This window comes from Poromitra crassiceps, assembly GCF_964638095.1.
Source record: "Poromitra crassiceps genome assembly, chromosome: 3".
Taxonomy (NCBI): Eukaryota; Metazoa; Chordata; class Actinopteri; order Beryciformes; family Melamphaidae; genus Poromitra; species Poromitra crassiceps.
Genome location: NC_139625.1, coordinates 69,761,753 through 69,782,601, shown reverse-complemented (window position 1 = coordinate 69,782,601; position 20,849 = coordinate 69,761,753). Strand labels below are relative to the sequence as shown.

At 42.8% G+C, this 20,849-nt stretch overlaps 1 protein-coding gene across 1 annotated transcript in view; it reads right to left on the bottom strand.

Annotated features, from left to right (window-relative positions):
- Positions 1-20,849, bottom strand: part of ralgapa1 (Ral GTPase activating protein catalytic subunit alpha 1) — a gene marked incomplete at its 5' end in the record, with an annotated part of 190,681 nt that overhangs the window by 3,401 nt on the left and 166,431 nt on the right. Inside the window, one exon of the mRNA XM_083633920.1 lies at positions 13,518-13,642. Within this exon, the coding sequence (XP_083490046.1) occupies positions 13,518-13,642 (125 nt within the window). The remainder of the gene's footprint in view (positions 1-13,517; positions 13,643-20,849) is intronic.

The window sequence follows — 20,849 nt, the reverse complement described above, 5'->3', positions numbered from 1 at the left end:
GGCCTCTGTGACAGCAAGAAGAGCTGTCTCAGTGGAGTGAGAGGCCTTGAAACCGGACTGCAGAGGGTCCAGGAGGTCATTTTGGGAGAGATAGAGAGAAAGTTGTTCGGACGCTGCTCGTTCGAGGGTTTTGGAAAGGAATGAGAGAAGAGAGACAGGTCTGTAGTTGTGAATAGCAGTAGGGTCAAGGGAGGGTTTCTTAAGCAGAGGCTTGACTCTTGCAGTCTTTAGAGCAGGCGGGACAAGACCAGAGGTTTTTGCTTTAGAGACAGCATCAGTGAAGTTTGAGTGGATAAGGTGGTAGGAAGAGAGATCTTCAGGGAGATAACATAGGAGGCATAACATAGGAAGCAAGGGACCGCCATACCGCACAGTACTAACGTTATAACATTACAACCAGAGGTAAAAGATGAAGCAAAATAGCTATTTAGCTACATAGCTAACTTTTAGCTAATATAGAATTCTAAGGCAAAACAGGATATAATTTGCATTCCATTTGCACTGGGACCTCACCAACCCTGATCTCAAAATCCAAGATGGCAGCTCCCGCAACAATAGTGAAAGCTGTAGTAATACACTGTTTATTAGCATTTCAGCCTTACTTATGTCTCATCAGTCATACACACAGTACTGTCTAACTCTACCTGTGGACATGTTGCTATACGGTGTTTGTTTGCATAAAATACAACTTAATGCGTTATCAACTGTTATTGCCTCTTTTTTGGGGGAGGGGAGGGGGCATTTTGCCTTTATTTAATAGGACAGTAGGCAGACAGGAAAGGTATGGAGAGAGAGAGAGAGAGAGAGAGAGAGAGAGAGAGAGAGAGAGGGGATGACATGCGGCAAAGGACCACAGGTCGGATTCGAACCCGGGTCGGCCGCACAAAGGACTAAGCCTTTGTGGTAAGCGCACTACCAGGCTAGCCACCGGGACGCCTATCAACTGTTATTGCTAACAATGGCTAGCCTGGCTAGAGCTAACCCTGGCTGGTTTTCTGACTGTTTTACTGACCCACAGTCACCTTGGGTGTGACGTCATTCCCAGCTGGGACGGGACCTCAAATGTTCCGAGGCAGATGGAATGCACGATAAGACTAGAGGCAACTACTAGGGCTGTGCGATTTTGCCTAAAACTAAAATTGACGATTTTTTCTCTCAAAACTCGATTTTCGATTTCGATTTATTATACCATTATACTTCTCTAAACATTTTTTGCCCTACAGAGCTCTTTTTCCCCCTTTTTTTCCCTAATTGACAATTTACGCTTTTACTCTGAAGGCAGAACACCCCAACTTCCTGTTTTAGCTTGCCGCTGCTATGCTTAACTTCCTGGCTGTTGCTTGCTAACTTGACACTGGTGGATTTGCGTGTTCCTCCGTGACATAATTATATTAGCAGTGTCTAAGCGACCACCCGTGCTCGGAGTTATATCTGTACTAGAATAACACAAAGTCACAACAGGAATGCGTGGAACTGCGATAGCAGTTAGGGGGAAATTCAGACACACAGGGACAGGTGAGTCAGCTGAGACTGCTAATACAGCCATGAATACAGCCAATATATCAGTACTCGGTGGCCTCACGTGTTGTTTTGTTATTATGTGAACTGTAAAGGCAACGTTTCATCGTCCGGTGATAACGTCTGTGTTCGTGTGCGACTGTGCGCGCGTGAGTGTGTTGTGGCAATCTTATCTTGTAGGCTACAGCCCGCAGTGCAACAAGCTGCGCTCAGTGCTCACTCTGTGCTTTTTGGTGTTTGGTGTTGAAATAAGTCCATTGCGCTGCTGTCTTTAGTAGCCAGTATCACAGCCTCTAGAGAGACTTTACAGCGGGGAGAATGGACAAGTAGCAGCATGCGTACATGAGAGAGAGCCGCCCGCGTAACGTAATTACCCGAGTTGAAGTGAAAATCGATTTTACGATTTTCATTTTTTTAACATCGTCCTAACTAATTAATTCGATTACGATTCAAAATCGATTAATCGCACAGCCCTAGCAACTACAAGAAAAGGAAGAACAGGGCAGATTGAAGCTATGATGGGGAAAATGGACTAAGCTGACTTTCTAGCTTTAGAGCGTACCATTCACAGCTAGCATGCAAGACCTTCTGCTTCAGACCCTTCCCCTTCACCCTGAGCAGGTCCAAGCTGTCTAGTGGTTTAGGAAGCATCAGATACATAACACTACTGTCCTCTGGAGAGAGGAGGATAGGAGAGGAGGGAGAGGAGGAGAGGAAAATAAAGAGGAAATGAGGAAGGAAATGAGAAAAATGAGAAAACAATAAAAACAGCGAGCCGTTGTCAAACAGGAAAGAGAGAAACAGCTGGAGCACATTCAACAGACAGACTGGCAAAGACATCAGACACAAACACTCATAAACATACAAACACAACAGATACAGTACACATCAATAATGTTATAGAACATATTCCAACTTCATCATGCTGAAAGCCATTTACCAAACATGTCAATGGAAAAACAAGTGGCTATTTAATTCAAATGGAACCAATACATGTGTATCTGCATGGGTCTACATCCAGCTATGTATAGCTATATATATATATATCATATTTTTACTCATAATTTTTTGTCAGTGTGTGAGAGTGTGAGTGTGTGTGGTGCTACGGTGCTAGACCATGCCAAAACCAGGAAGAAAGATAGAGGAGCAGAGAGGAGGTTAGAGGTCAAAGCTTCACCGGGTCAACGTGACATCGCTGGTGAACGGAACAAACATGGAAACGGTTAAACGTGTGAACAGAGAAAAGTCACTCACAAAAAGGATGTCTCACTTTCTACATGCCAGGCAGTGAGTGCAGTTTATGACAGCACAGACCTGGTGTGCAGGGTTCCAAATGCACACTGGCTGCTACCTCACTGCCATAGACTGTATAAAAATATGGACAATGTCAATCATGCCCCAAAACCTTTTCGTCTATTTTACTCTAAATGGGATCATAGTTTACAAAATGAACATCATGTTTTATTGAAGAAGACTTGAAACTAGTGATTGAGACCATCAACTCATTAGGAAAGTGTTTACTGAGGTCATAAATCAAGTGAGAAGGAGGGTCATTTTCCCATTGACTACTTCTATAGAATTTGACTTCTTTTCTGAGCCAGTGGAGTTGCCCCCTGCAGGCCATTCGAAATAATGCAGGTTTGCCGCACTTGGGAAATTGGCTTCATTTTTCAGAACTGGATGTTGCCCCTTGGTTGCAGCAAGCTACACTGAGGGACGAGCTGAAACTGACACATCCTTTTGAATAGTGGGAGGAGCCTGTTATCAATACATGCACACCTGCTGAAAACAGAGAGGAGGCACAGGAGAGGACAGGTTAGGTCGGAACGTCGTTAGGAAGAACAAAAAATGAACGGGGCATGTCAGTCATGTGACCAGGCTTACCTTTTAGCTATAGGCAAGTGAGACATTACGATCTAAAGAAGGGGGGGACAAAAGGAGGGGGGAAATAAAGACAAAAAAAAGAAAACAACACAAAACAAAACGAAAATAAAACAAAATCAAAATGAAAATAAATGAATGAAATGTGTGAAAATAAATAAATAAATAAATAACAGAAAGAGACAAGAATGCTTGATCATTGTGCTGTTAAGGGAGGGGAACCTGTGAGTTAATAAAGGGGGGTAGAGAGAGAGAGAGAGAGAGAGAGAGAGAGAGAGAGAGGGGATCATCTGAGCAGGATTGATTTCAGAGCACAGGATCATCATGATGTTCTCTAGACAGTCTGAATACATTTTGAATTACTTGAACACATGAGGAGTGCTTGTTTTATCCTACCTTTCTTAAAAGTGTGAGGCTGGTTAAATTCAAAAATATATCTTGATCAGGTCGGAACGTTGAGCCAGATAAGCCTCCAAATATCCAGGTAATAATTATTGAATAGAAAATATTATTTGGTTATCTGGGTAATCCTGTGTTCTGAAATGGCCTTTGGGGCTGAACAACATACCAGCCAACCACTACAAACCAGTTTACTATACTGTTGGATTTGAGGGTCATCAAATATTGTGAAAATGAAGGCTTTGGAAAAGCAGAAGTGTCTCAGGTTGGACTGGATGTTATTCAGCCTCAAAGCAGGGTGATTATTATATTCTTTGTTGTTATTAATTCTTACACAGAAGCTGGTGAGAAGGGGGCAGTCGTCCAAGTACATAACAGTTCACACACCTTGAGACAGTAACACATACAGTTGCACTTCTGCATTGCCTCAATCAGATCACAGTATCCCTTCTATAACCTGTAACATATACACTGTGACGTGACTAATACAGGCCTAACCCTTCTATAACCTGTAACATACACTGTGACGTGACTAATACAGGCCTAACCCTTCTATAACCTGTAACATATACACTGTGACGTGACTAATACAGGCCTAACCCTTCTATAACCTGTAACATACAGTATACACTGTGACGTGACTAATACAGGCCTAACCCTTCTATAACCTGTAACATATACACTGTGACGTGACTAATACAGGCCTAACCCTTCTATAACCTGTAACATATACACTGTGACGTGACTAATACAGGCCTAACCCTTCTATAACCTGTAACATACAGTATACACTGTGACGTGACTAATACAGGCCTAACCCTTCTATAACCTGTAACATATACACTGTGACGTGACTAATACAGGCCTAACCCTTCTATAACCTGTAACATATACACTGTGACGTGACTAATACAGGCCTAACCCTTCTATAACCTGTAACATACAGTATACACTGTGACGTGACTAATACAGGCCTAACCCTTCTATAACCTGTAACATATACACTGTGACGTGACTAATACAGGCCTAACCCTTCTATAACCTGTAACATATACACTGTGATGTGACTAATACAGGCCTAACCCTTCTATAACCTGTAACATACAGTATACACTGTGATGTGACTAATACAGGCCTAACCCTTCTATAACCTGTAACATATACACTGTGACGTGACTAATACAGGCCTAACCCTTCTATAACCTGTAACATATACACTGTGACGTGACTAATACAGGCCTAACCCTTCTATAACCTGTAACATACAGTATACACTGTGACGTGACTAATACAGGCCTAACCCTTCTATAACCTGTAACATATACACTGTGACGTGACTAATACAGGCCTAACCCTTCTATAACCTGTAACATACAGTATACACTGTGACGTGACTAATACAGGCCTAACCCTTCTATAACCTGTAACATATACACTGTGACGTGACTAATACAGGCCTAACCCTTCTATAACCTGTAACATATACACTGTGACGTGACTAATACAGGCCTAACCCTTCTATAACCTGTAACATACAGTATACACTGTGACGTGACTAATACAGGCCTAACCCTTCTATAACCTGTGACATATACACTGTGACGTGACTAATACAGGCCTAACCCTTCTATAACCTGGAACATATACACTGTGACGTGACTAATACAGGCCTAACCCTTCTATAACCTGTAACATATACACTGTGACGTGACTAATACAGGCCTAACCCTTCTATAACCTGTAACATATACACTGTGACGTGACTAATACAGGCCTAACCCTTCTATAACCTGTAACATACAGTATACACTGTGACGTGACTAATACAGGCCTAACCCTTCTATAACCTGTGACATATACACTGTGACGTGACTAATACAGGCCTAACCCTTCTATAACCTGTAACATATACACTGTGACGTGACTAATACAGGCCTAACCCTTCTATAACCTGTGACATATACACTGTGACGTGACTAATACAGGCCTAACCCTTCTATAACCTGTGACATATACACTGTGACGTGACTAATACAGGCCTAACCCTTCTATAACCTGTGACATATACACTGTGACGTGACTAATACAGGCCTAACCCTTCTATAACCTGTAACATACAGTATACACTGTGACGTGACTAATACAGGCCTAACCCTTCTATAACCTGTAACATATACACTGTGACGTGACTAATACAGGCCTAACCCTTCTATAACCTGTAACATATACACTGTGACGTGACTAATACAGGCCTAACCCTTCTATAACCTGTAACATACAGTATACACTGTGACGTGACTAATACAGGCCTAACCCTTCTATAACCTGTAACATATACACTGTGACGTGACTAATACAGGCCTAACCCTTCTATAACCTGTAACATATACACTGTGACGTGACTAATACAGGCCTAACCCTTCTATAACCTGTAACATATACACTGTGACGTGACTAATACAGGCCTAACCCTTCTATAACCTGTAACATATACACTGTGACGTGACTAATACAGGCCTAACCCTTCTATAACCTGTAACATATACACTGTGACGTGACTAATACAGGCCTAACCCTTCTATAACCTGTAACATATACACTGTGACGTGACTAATACAGGCCTAACCCTTCTATAACCTGTAACATATACACTGTGACGTGACTAATACAGGCCTAACCCTTCTATAACCTGTAACATATACACTGTGACGTGACTAATACAGGCCTAACCCTTCTATAACCTGTGACATATACACTGTGACGTGACTAATACAGGCCTAACCCTTCTATAACCTGTGACATATACACTGTGACGTGACTAATACAGGCCTAACCCTTCTATAACCTGTAACATATACACTGTGACGTGACTAATACAGGCCTAACCCTTCTATAACCTGTGACATATACACTGTGACGTGACTAATACAGGCCTAACCCTTCTATAAGCTGTAACATATACACTGTGACGTGACTAATACAGGCCTAACCCTTCTATAACCTGTAACATATACACTGTGACGTGACTAATACAGGCCTAACCCTTCTATAACCTGTAACATATACACTGTGACGTGACTAATACAGGCCTAACCCTTCTATAACCTGTAACATATACACTGTGACGTGACTAATACAGGCCTAACCCTTCTATAACCTGTAACATATACACTGTGACGTGACTAATACAGGCCTAACCCTTCTATAACCTGTAACATATACACTGTGACGTGACTAATACAGGCCTAACCCTTCTATAACCTGTAACATATACACTGTGACGTGACTAATACAGGCCTAACCCTTCTATAACCTGTAACATACAGTATACACTGTGACGTGACTAATACAGGCCTAACCCTTCTATAACCTGTAACATATACACTGTGACGTGACTAATACAGGCCTAACCCTTCTATAACCTGTAACATATACACTGTGACGTGACTAATACAGGCCTAACCCTTCTATAACCTGTAACATATACACTGTGACGTGACTAATACAGGCCTAACCCTTCTATAACCTGTAACATATACACTGTGACGTGACTAATACAGGCCTAACCCTTCTATAACCTGTAACATATACACTGTGACGTGACTAATACAGGCCTAACCCTTCTATAACCTGTAACATATACACTGTGACGTGACTAATACAGGCCTAACCCTTCTATAACCTGTAACATATACACTGTGACGTGACTAATACAGGCCTAACCCTTCTATAACCTGTAACATATACACTGTGACGTGACTAATACAGGCCTAACCCTTCTATAACCTGTAACATACTGTATACACTGTGACGTGACTAATACAGGCCTAACCCTTCTATAACCTGTAACATATACACTGTGACGTGACTAATACAGGCCTAACCCTTCTATAACCTGTAACATATACACTGTGACGTGACTAATACAGGCCTAACCCTTCTATAACCTGTAACATATACACTGTGACGTGACTAATACAGGCCTAACCCTTCTATAACCTGTAACATATACACTGTGACGTGACTAATACAGGCCTAACCCTTCTATAACCTGTAACATATACACTGTGACGTGACTAATACAGGCCTAACCCTTCTATAACCTGTAACATATACACTGTGACGTGACTAATACAGGCCTAACCCTTCTATAACCTGTAACATATACACTGTGACGTGACTAATACAGGCCTAACCCTTCTATAACCTGTAACATATACACTGTGACGTGACTAATACAGGCCTAACCCTTCTATAACCTGTAACATATACACTGTGACGTGACTAATACAGGCCTAACCCTTCTATAACCTGTAACATATACACTGTGACGTGACTAATACAGGCCTAACCCTTCTATAACCTGTAACATATACACTGTGACGTGACTAATACAGGCCTAACCCTTCTATAACCTGTAACATATACACTGTGACGTGACTAATACAGGCCTAACCCTTCTATAACCTGTAACATATACACTGTGACGTGACTAATACAGGCCTAACCCTTCTATAACCTGTAACATATACACTGTGACGTGACTAATACAGGCCTAACCCTTCTATAACCTGTAACATATACACTGTGACGTGACTAATACAGGCCTAACCCTTCTATAACCTGTAACATATACACTGTGACGTGACTAATACAGGCCTAACCCTTCTATAACCTGTAACATATACACTGTGACGTGACTAATACAGGCCTAACCCTTCTATAACCTGTAACATATACACTGTGACGTGACTAATACAGGCCTAACCCTTCTATAACCTGTGACATATACACTGTGACGTGACTAATACAGGCCTAACCCTTTGTTCACACCTGGCGCTTAACATAAGCAGAGCTCACGCTGAAGCTGAGCTCACGCTTAACCGGTCACACAAGAAGCACTCTCTTTTCCTCAGGCTCTCGCTCGGCACGCCTTTACGCCGCCCAGGCACCCACAACTTCCATTGACATCATGCCTGGCAGCTTCACGCTTGAAAAATAGGACTGAATCCTCAACAATCGCTTGAGCGTGACTTGAACAAGGCACGTGTGCGGCTGGTGTGAACGGCCTCGAAAGGACGCCGAAATGAAACTTGTGGGTTCTGCGTAGGTTGAGCGATCCTTCGGCACATGGTGTGAATGTGGCCTTAGCCATACAGTTGTCTATAACCTCTACATGGATATCTGATTCATTAGGCTTAAAGGGACAGTTCAACCCCAAAATCAAAAATACAAGTTTGTTCACCTCTTACCAAGTTACCTGCAGTGCTGTTCATCTAACTAGATTGTTGTAGTGTGAGTTCATTTTGAGATACTGAGTTTTGGATAGTGGCCATAGAGATGTGTGCCTTCTCTCGAATACAATGGAACTGGATGGCACTCAGCTTGTGGTGCCGAGTGCCATCAACAGCAATGTCTCTTTCCAGAAATCATGACTCGGTTACTTCAAGATAATCCACAGACCTTGTCGTGAGCAGTTTCATGTAGTAACTGTTTTCTTTCAACCGAACTGAACCCACTAGCTGCTAGCTAGCTGCCCTTGTTGTGAGTAGTTTAGGAACTATTTTAGCATCTAGCAGCTAGCAGATGTAGTTTGGTAGAAAGAAAATAGTTCCTGCATGAAACTGCTCACAACAAGGTCTGTGGATTATCTGAGTACCCGGGTCGTGATTTCTACACTAAAGGTAAAAGGAAAAATATCTCTTTTTGATTTTGAGGTGAAGTGTCCCTCTAAGCAGGCACATTATAGGCAAGAAAGTATCAGTATCCCTCTAATAAAGTGGCATCCTTAATGTACGAGTCATACATTAGAATATAACTCTTATGTGCATATCTGGCATCTCCGAGGCTGATCAGATGTTAGCTAGTTCTACAGAGACACTGGAGAGAGAAGAGGCTGAGCAGAGATATATACAACACAGCTCATCAGATATAAGGGCTCTGGATCGGACTGAGTTGCTAGTGTGTGAAGACGCTCTGTAGCTGGTAAGATGGACAAATAGAGAGGGAAAGGGACTTCCTGTGAAGCCTACTTCCTGCTCCAGCACTGTACCAGAGATTTTCATCCGCCATTTATTTTCCCATAGACATTTCATAAAATGCTTATAAAAATAGTTTTACTTCGTGAAACCAAACGGTTCAGCTATATATATCGGGAGAGACCATAGAACATTTCACTCCGTCCAAAACTAAAAAAAAACAACACCGGAAAAATATTTTCTTTAAATCCGCGATTTTTTAAGATTCAGATTCACATTCACATTTATTTACTCTAGACCACATTGTGGTATGGAGTACAAACAAAACAAAGGACATCATACAGTGGTAAACAACCAGAATAGATCTTTGTTTTACATATCATTTAAAGAGGTAGGACATTGCTCAGAAAGGCACCCAGTTTACGTATAGTCCCTGGTTTCGTTGACTGCAGTAACAAAATGAGTTTAAACATAGACGGGTGATTTACAAAAAAAGAAGGCAGGTACTTATTTCTGTTCTCTACAAGGCTTACATTTTTACACTCAAACAAAACATGGAACTCATCTCCCAAACAATTATCATTACATAAAGTACAACATCTTTGGTTCCTCTCCAGACCTTTATATCGTCCTATGACTTTGGGGGTTCTGTTATTAGAGACCCGGAGGTTACAGATCTTGTTTAAAGTCTTGTTTAAATTCACAATATAAATCACACGATGACATACTCTGAAGTTCAGAATGCCATTTCTGCAAAAACTGATCTTTTAACCTCTGTTCAACTGCCAGCTTCAACCAGTTAATATTGTCACACCTTTGGTCCAACCAAATGTAAGAAAAACCACATTCATCTAGTATTTTCTGGACAGATGTGAGCCATGGTGAGACATATTTTCCAGAAGCATACAGATTATATAAACAGTTATACATTACCCGACTAAACTTTGTTTCTTTCCCCTTTAACAGGCTCCCCCAATAGCAAATCATTCTTTTTTTAATAGAAATGTATAGTGGATATCTTCCTAGTTCTCCGTATATCATCTTATTACAGGTTGACATTTTTACTTTCAGTGTGTACTTAAAGAATTTCAAATGTAACTTCTTGAGAATACTTGTCTTCTCAAACCCCATACTTCACATGCATACAACATAGCTGGCATCACAAGCCTATCAAAAAGTTCCAACGCTTTAACGCAGGGGTGGGCAAACTTTTTTGGTTGTGGGCCGCATACAGAAAAATATAAGGAGTCGCGGGCCAAACAATATTAAGCACGGCAGTTTTCGCGGCAAAAAAAATGTGACCAGAAAACACTTGTGTCATCAAAAATTTAATTTCTACCTAAATAAATATATGACAGATAGTTTATTGATGTGCTCACCTATTACAATGGGTATTTCTGTATGTTTTCAAAATTTATTTTCCTGTGCCAACAGGTTAAAGTCGAATTGAACCTGTTCGTCACGTGCATAATGAGTCCGTTTCAGACTGAAAACATAGTTTGTCTAAGATGACAGGTTGAGAGGCGGGTCATAGTATCATGTCGATGATTTTATTTGACAATTCTGGGGACTGGATTGGGCTTTGGCCAATCCTGGCATGTTCCGCCTCCAAATCGAGTGGGATTCAGTGTGTTGTGGCGCTCCCCTCGGGAAGAGCCTTTTGACGGGAGGAGTGGAGCTCAGCGAGTCGCAGGCAGCCAGCTGCCTTCGTGTTGCCGAGCGGAGAGTGCAGCACGTCGGCCTGGAATCTCCGAAGTGCGACCCCTGACAACCAAACTCTCGGATGCGCGCGCCATTATCGCTGCTGTAAATATACGATATCCCTGGAATGCGCGTTTTAACGAGCCAGTTACATTTCTTTGCATTCTTAGAGATTATAGTTTTTGTTTTTTGTTCATGTTTCTAACAATTGGCCAAGTTAGTACCGTAAATTCCGGACTATAAGCCGCACCGGTGTATAAGCCGCACCTGCAAAGTTGACTGTTTTTTACATATATAAGCCGCACCGGACTATAAGCCGCGGGTGTTTTAATGGTATTTTTATTTTTTATTTTATTTTATTTTTTTATTGTGTTTTAATGTTTAATTACCATATGTAAGGGTTCATGCACAGAGGGGATTGTCGGGAAAGAGATGGCTGTTTGAGGAAGCTCCCATTTATTAACATTTCAACAAAACAACATAACACAACACCACCTGTGTTTCTTTTTTACAGTGCACACAGTGTCATACAGTGTCATACAGTGTGGTGAAAAGAGGGCAAGAGAGGAAATTAAAACAGAAGTGGATTTATAGTTAGAAAGAGTGCTAAAGAAGAGAGAATTCAGTTTTTTTTTTTTTTTTTCCTGAAAAAATCCATAGATAAGCCGCACCGTTATATAAGCCGCAGGGGCCAAAAAAGGCCAAAAAACAGGAAAAAAGCCGCGGCTTATAGTCCGGAATTTACGGTAGTTAGTTTATGGGATAGGAATTCTGCCAGATGACAGGCACTAGGCGCCATTTTCTACTTCATTTGGAAGAGAAAATTATCCAGAAATGAAGATTTGATTGACAGCTGCATGTCGTGATATGATTGGTTGAAATGGGGTAGAAATTTGATAGTACTAGGTGACGTCAGCAAACTGTACATTACTGTTATCAATGAAATCTTGAAAAATGAACTTTTGATGTGAAAAAGTGTGAAAAACTAAAGAAATTAGATTGTTGTCATTTTGTTTGCATACATTATTAAATAGGTGCACTGCATACCCAGATATTTGAACTAAAAGAAAAGAAAAGTCATTTTTGGGTTCAGCTCGACTTTAAGACTACCGTAATCTAATTTAACATTAGTATCCAACGTAAATTCATATTTATCATCCACAGAACACTTCACCACTCATGTACATATTGTATATATTTACTCAATTTGATTGCACTTGCAACTTTGTGATCTTCCTACTTCTTATCTCTGTATATTGATGTGACCGCTATGCTGCATACAGACACTAAGACAAATTCCTCGTATGTAACTTGCATACTGTGGCAATAAAAGTGATTCTGATTCTGATTCTGGTATTAAACATTCATTCAGTATTAAACATGTTTAAAAATAAATAGACCAGGTCAGGGTACTCAAGTATAACCCATTTTCAATGGTTTTAAATTGAAAAAACGAAATGGGGGGAATCAGTTTTTTTTCCGTTTCCGTTTCCGTTTTAAACTCTAAAACAGAGTACTGTAGCACTTCTTTTTTTTGGCGGGCCACTTAAAAACAGGCAGCGGGCCGCAGTTGGCCCGCAGGCCGTAGTTTGGCCACCCCTGCTTTAACGTTTTGGTCCAAGTGAAATGTTATGTGGGTCTCTCCTGTTTCTAAATATATCTGAACCGTTTGGTTTGACGATGTAAAACTATTTTTATAAGCACTTTACAAAATGTCTATGGGAAAATAAATGGCGGATGAAAATCTCTGGTACAGTGCTGAAGCAGGAATTGACGTTCCACTTTGGCTCTCTCTAAACAGAGAGAGAGAGGCTTGACAGATGGTAGTTTAAAAGCTAGCAGGCACAACCTTCTTTATGTGCCTGATGGTATTTAAAGGGTAAACAAAACTACCCAAAAAACATAGATATACAATTTATTTAGGTGTTGTTTTCTCCTCAACAATTCATTTGCAACTGATATATGAGTGTGCAAATCCGTAAAGAAGACACACACAAGTTGATGACTGGATGTTTCGGGGAGGGAGGGGGTGGGTCTTACCTGAGTCAGAGGGCAGGTGTGTGCAGGGGGCGGGGCTGTAGACACGAGCGGCGTAATCCTCGAAGGTGGTTGGCTCCTGGTGGTGCTGGACGATGGTTTCTAGGTAACGGGCTCGCTCCTCATAGCTGAGGTCAAAGGTCAAGGCCAAACACAATAAAAGCAGACATATAGACGGGACAAAAATAATCTGAATAGGATGTAAGGTGGTGACAAAATCTCATCAAAATGTTACACATCTTAAAAATATATCATCAATAGAATAGAATAGAATAGAATAGAGCAGAAAATAATAGAACAGAATAGAACGTGTGATATGGATTATGCAAAGACAAGAAAATGGCGTCCAACGAGGCCGTTATCTAAATTTTTCAGATCAAGAGACAGTGGTAGCAACAGCGGCCGGTTAACTGACATCCAAAAAATACCTGGACGACTCATGTGGATCTGATGAGAAAACATAGATGGCGGGACTTCAACTGACCATCTATTAGAGATAGAGATAACCTCGTTAACCATCTATTAGAGATAACCTCGTTGATAGAGTTTCACCCTCCTAGTCATATCTAACCATAATGACAACCATATGCAACCATTACAGTCTCCTTGACACACGCACGCAAGCACACGACCCATGTCCCGCCATCTCCCAAAAGTATTACCATCCTCTCTCAATGAGCTCCAATAACAGGATTCCAATTGAGAGCTGAGTGTGTGTGTTTTATGTGCGTTCAGCGCTCCATTTGATAGGGTTAGGGCCAAGAAATGGTTATGAATAAGCACTTTGCGTGTGCGTCTGTTTAGTGTGTGATGGGATTAGGCCAATGAATCTTCAGAATGAGCGCCGTGTGTTTGCGCAGTCCCTCTGCGTGCGCGTGTGTCTGTACGCGTGTTGTGAATGGGTTAGCCATCTGTAATAGCGTCCATGGGTTTTCTATTGGGTTAGGGAGCCGGTCTATGGGCCTCAGAAGGAGCAGATTCAGGTCTAATGGGAACTGATCCGGTTAGAGACAATGATAATAACAACAATATGGCTCCTTTAACGTGGAGGGACAGACTGCGCGGACAGGGGGGAGGAGAGGGGCAGGGCATGGAGGGAGGGGGAGGAGTTACCTTGTATCAACTTTAACACCGACAATGTTTTGCTGAAGTCGACCACTCTAGCTGACAGATAAAGGTGAGTATTAAAGGGACATTCTGCCGAAAAACAATGCTGATTTTCTTTTTGCACATAATCTCACACATATCCGAAAACTGTAAACAGTTTTGCAGGCATTCATTTAGTGATTTTAGTTACGTTGTGGACCAGTGATGTCATTCATGCACAAATGACATCACTGGTCCACAACTTAACTCAAATAAACTCTCAATAAGTGGAAATGTTTGAATCACCTGTGAGGTCGATGAGCATACCGGCATAAATGTGCAGAGGAAATATTAGGCTGAATGGTCCAGTATGATGCGCTGTGAAGAGACGGGACCCAAGACCGAAGAGACAAGGACAAGAAGATATTAAGGGTCATTAAGACAAGATGTGCTAATAAAGTCGTAAATATAAATAAAGTTAATAACGGTGAATAATGTGTCTCTCATGAAATTTATTCATATTGTCGGTTGCCATTGAAGAGAAGAGAAAGAAAGAAAGAAAGAAAGAAAGAAAGAAAGAAAGTAAGAAAGAAAGTAAGAAAGAAAGAAAGAGCGAGCGAGCAGTTAGAAGCTGTCATTTAGCCCAGCATGGAACCACCGCTGCCTGGGATAAATGACAGGAGGATCATTTTCTTTCTTGATCCCTCTGCCTGGACTCTCTCTCTCTTTACCTCTCTCTCCCTTGCTCTCAGCGTGGGTTTGTGCCCTCGGTAATGTCACCTTGTCACCACAGACACACAGAGGAGGCAGCAACAGGAGTGAAGCGCTGCATTTAGCCACACACATGAACGCCACATGTGAATCTATGCACATATGCATGATGTCATGGTTCACACACATGAACGCCACATGTGAATCTATGCACATATGCATGATGTCATGGTTCACACACATGAACGCCACATGTGAATCTACGCACATATGCATGATGTCATGGTTCACACACATGAACGCCACATGTGAATCTACGCACATATGCATGATTTCATGGTTCATTCAAGGTCCTCTTACTTGAAATAGGTCTTTCCATAATGACAAATGTTAAAACGAGGGAATACATGAGATGCTTCTTTGTTTAATTATGTCTTTGTTGCTATGCGCTCATTGCTCTTTGGATATTCTGTCCTATTATCTTGCCTTTGGTCAAGTCTTTGCCACGTGTCTTACTCACTACTCGTGTCTTTCAATGTACAACTTTTTATTATTATTATTATAATAAACCAGGATTGAAAAGTGAATAAGATTTCCCAATAAATGTAAGTCAAAATCAACTCAAGACACAGGGGGGGGGGGGGGGGGGGGAGAGTAAAAAAGTGACTGAGAGGTCAAAGAAAATTGAGTCGTATTGCCTCCAGACATATCTATCTCTCTCTCTCTCTCTCTCTCTCTCTCTCTCTCTCTCTATCCAAATGGCAGTCGTCACTCTAAAATCTACTGTAATTGAATTTCAGATGGGTCCTTCTCTTATCAAGTCATTAGCGGCAAAATCTCTTTCTGAGAGAGAAAGGGAGAGACAGAGATTCATGGAGAGAGAGAGAGAGAGAGAGAGAGAGGGGGGGGGGTAGAAAGAGGGAAAGAAAAGTAGAGCAGAGAAAGGCAGAGAGGACAGAGATGGAGGAGAGGGATATAAAGGTTCTTTTGTGTGGAGTCAGAAACTCATTTTCTCTGCGTGGCTGAAAAGACTGGTGAGCGTGAAGTGTTCATGCCCTCTCCATGTCTCTCTCTCCCCTTCTATCTCCCTCTCCATCTCTCTCTCTCCCGTTCTATCCCCCTCTCCATCTCTCTCTCTCCCCTTCTATTCCCCCTCTCCATCTCTCTCTCCCCTTCTATTCCCCCTCTCCATCTCTCTCTCACCTCTTCCATTCCCCCTCTCCATCTCTCTCACCTTTTCTATTCCCCCTCTCCATCTCTCTCTCTCCCCTTCTATCTCCCTCTCCATCTCTCTCTCTCCCGTTCTATCCCCCTCTCCATCTCTCTCTCTCCCCTTCTATTCCCCCTCTCCATCTCTCTCACCTCTTCTATTCCCCCTCTCCATCGCTCTCTCTCCCCTTCTATTCCCCCTCTCCATCTCTCTCACCTTTTCTATTCCCCCTCTCCATCTCTCTCTCACCTCTTCTATTCCCCCTCTCCATCTCTCTCCCCTTCTATTCCCCCTCTCCATCTCTCTCTCTCGCCTTCTATTCCCACTCTCCATCTCTCTCTCACCTCTTCTATTCCCCCTCTCCATCTCTCTCCCCTTCTATTCCCCCTCTCCATCTCTCTCTCACCTCTTCTATTCCCCCTCTCCATCTCTCTCACCTCTTCTATTCCCCCTCTCCATCTCTCTCTCACCTCTTCTATTCCCCCTCTCCATCTCTCTCCCCTTCTATTCCCCCTCCCCATCTCTCTCTCACCTCTTCTATTCCCCCTCTCCATCTCTCTCCCCTTCTATTCCCCCTCTCCATCTCTCTCTCTCTCCCCTTCTATTCCCCCTCTCCATCTCTCTCTCACCTCTTCTATCCCCCCTCTCCATCTCTCTCTCTCCCCGTCTATCCCCCCTCTCCATCTCTCTCTCTCCCCTTCTATTCCCCCTCTCCATCTCTCTCTCTCCCCTTCTATCCCCCCTCTCCATCTCTCTCCCCTTCTATTCCCCCTCTCCATCTCTCTCTCACCTCTTCTATTCCCCCTCTCCATCTCTCTCTCACCTCTTCTATCCCCCCTCTCCATCTCTCTCTCTCCCCTTCTATGCCCCCTCTCCATCTCTCTCTCTGCCCTTCTATTCCCCCTCTCCATCTCTCTCTCACCTCTTCTATTCCCCCTCTCCATCTCTCTCTCACCTCTTCTATCCCCCCTCTCCATCTCTCTCTGCCCTTCTATTCCCCCTCTCCATCTCTCTCTCACCTCTTCTATTCCCCCTCTCCATCTCTCTCTCACCTCTTCTATCCCCCCTCTCCATCTCTCTCTCACCTCTTCTATTCCCCCTCTCCATCTCTCTCCCCTTCTATTCCCCCTCTCCATCTCTCTCTCACCTCTTCTATCCCCCCTCTCCATCTCTCTCCCCTTCTATTCCCCCTCTCCATCTCTCTCTCACCTCTTCTACTCAACCTCTCCATCTCTCTCTCCCCTTCTATCCCCCCTCTCCATCTCTCTCACCTCTTCTATTCCCCCTCTCCATCTCTCTCACCTCTTCTATTCCCCCTCTCCATCTCTCTCACCTCTTCTATTCCCCCTCTCCATCTCTCTCTCCCCTTCTATCCCCCCTCTCCATCTCTCTCACCTCTTCTATTCCCCCTCTCCAACTCTCTCCCCTTCTATTCCCCCTCTCCATCTCTCTCTCACCTCTTCTACTCAACCTCTCCATCTCTCTCTCCCCTTCTATACCCCCTCTCCATCTCTCTCTCACCTCTTCTATTCCCCCTCTCCATCTCTCTCACCCCTTCTATTCCCTCTCCATCTCTCTCATCCCTTCTACTCCCCCCTCTCCATCTCTCTCACCTCTTCTATTCCCCCTCTCCATCTCTCTCACCCCTTCTACTCCCCCTCTCCATCTCTCTCTCATCTCTTCTACTCCCCCTCTGCATCTCTCTCTCACCTCTTCTATTCCCCCTCTCCATCTCTCTCACCCCTTCTACTCCCCCTCTCCATCTCTCTCTCACCTCTTCTACTCCCCCTCTCCATCTCTCTCTGTGGGGCCGTTCGACTCCTGTGATCACTTGAGACCGAGGGAGAGTGGAGGAGAGGAGGTGAGAGAAAGCTTGTTAGCGCATTAGGAGCTGGGCCCACCACTGTGTGTGTGTGTGTGTGTGTGTGTGTGTGTGTGTGTGTGTGTGTGTGTGTATGTGTGTGTCAATGTTTCTATGTTCAGAAGGTGTGTGTCAGTGTGTGTGTAGATGTGGGATATGTGTGTGGATGTGTGTGAAAGTACAGTGCCTTCAGAGAGTATTCAACCCCCCGTTCCTCATTTTGTGGTGTTAAAGTCTGAATTCAAAACAGATTAAATTTGATTTTTCTGTCACTAATCTACACACAGTAACCCATTAATTTAATCAATCTTTATTATTATTATTATTATTATTATTATTATTATTATTATGTCGGAGTATGTTCCAAACTGATCACACAGATCACAGAATGCTGGCCTGCTAAATGCGCCGAAAACAAACAGCACTACATATCAAACAACAACTACTACATATCAGACAAGAAGCAACCTCTGTTGAAAATTTTAAGAAGCAGCTCCAAACATTTTTATGGCCTTGCTTTTAATTAATTTACCTGCATTTAATGATTATTTTATATTGTTGTAATGTCTTTTTTATGCTGTGGTTTTATTTGCTCTTGTTTTAATGTTTTTGCATGTAAAGCACTTTGAGCTGCATTTTATGTATGAAAGGTGCTAAACGTTAATGTTAACGTAATGCAGACATCATCAGTGAATTACTCACACACAAGGCTATAGTTCAGTGATGATGTCACTGATGACATCATCAGTGACTGATGCCATCAGTGATGTCGTACATAGGCATTGTGACATCATCAGTGATGTCATAAATTCACTCACACACACAAGGCTATAGTTCAGTGATGCTGTCACTGATGACATCACTGATGCAGTATCAGTGATCTCATGAATCCCACTGATACAAAAGAGAGTAGAGCGCGCACATCCAGTCAAAAATGCAGGTGCAGGACAAGGGGTCAAACAATGCAGAAAAAGAGTAGAGTCCGCACTCTGCTGAACAAGATGTCTCCCAGAAGGATAGATTTATTTATTAACGTTTCGGTCTCACACAACCGACTTTCTGAAGAAGGTCGTGTGAGACCGAAACGTCAATAACTAAATCTAAATCTAAATCTGAACATCTTGTTCAGCAGAGCGCGGACTCTACTCTTTTTCTTCTATAAATCCCACTGATGACATCATCAGTGATGTCATAAATTCACTCACACACACAAAGTCACGAGAGCGACTGAGGGAGAGGGAGAGAGAGGAGACTGAGGGAGAGAGAAGAGAGGGAGAGAGACTGAGGGAGAGAGAGAGGGAGACATTGTGTGCACGCCAATAGGGTAGGCAAGGCCACACAGCGGCCGAGCTGCGAATGCGAGCTGCAGGACAGGCGAGGCCGCGCAGCGGGCGAGCCTAGGAGTCGAGCGCGCGTATCGCACGAGATGCCTAGTAATAAAACTGTATAATCTCGACCCCTACGTGGGATTCCATGCACATCTCTTACAAGTACATAAGCACGCTGGTTAACTGTACTGGTAGCTGGTAGCGCCCGTGTCTGAGTCTGTTCAACTTTGTTCTTGGTGTTCAAAAAACCTGTAAAATGAAATAAAAAAAAATATGAAAAAGAAAAAAATATATTCTCAAGCTTCCATGATATTCCAGAAATGCAAATACCAGTGGGAACCCTGTATGTACATATAGGATACTGTCCCGGTTTACCAGCACACCCACCTATGTAATTGGGCAGAATAAAGTGTGTAGCCACCTAGTGATTATCATCACTGCCAAGCCACATCTTCATCTCCTGCCACTACAACACAATCAATAGCAGGTGGGCTTTGAGTTAAAGCCATCTCTGCTGCTCCACTGGGCTGCTCGGCGAGGCAGCCATGCAGATAAATGTCCATGTAACGCTGCATTTGATCTAACAACCCTGGCGTCACCACTGTTAAAAAACATACTCCCCATTTATGGCTGGGACACACCAGATAGTGCACGTCACGTGCGTCAAGCGCATAGATAGACTGTACTTACTGTATATAGGCGCCAAGTCAGTCAGAATGTAAGTAGGTCATCCCCTTTAGGGCTTTCAAAATAAAAGCCTTGTTGTAACGTTAACATTGTTAATGTTGAGTAATGCTTTACAGCCACAGTTTCACTCCATGTGTAATCTTAACATCACAAGTATTTTGATACAAGGTTTGCTGCTTAGTTTGTTGAAACACCTTTTTCTCATCCAACATGCACAACTCAGGCTATTTACTTGTTTGAATGACGTTATTTTGTAAGTTTCTATTTTGTTTTGGCTGGCTTGACGCTGGTCCTGGGCAGCCTTGTGAGAAGGGAGGAGGAAGAGACAGCCCGCAGCCGTGGACAAACTGAACGGGTTGAGAGTGCGATCTAAAAGTTTAAAAGGTGATGCTGCTGCTGCTACCACCCGCTGCTTTCCTGGGTAACAAAAAAAGTGTATTAGTGGAACTTTT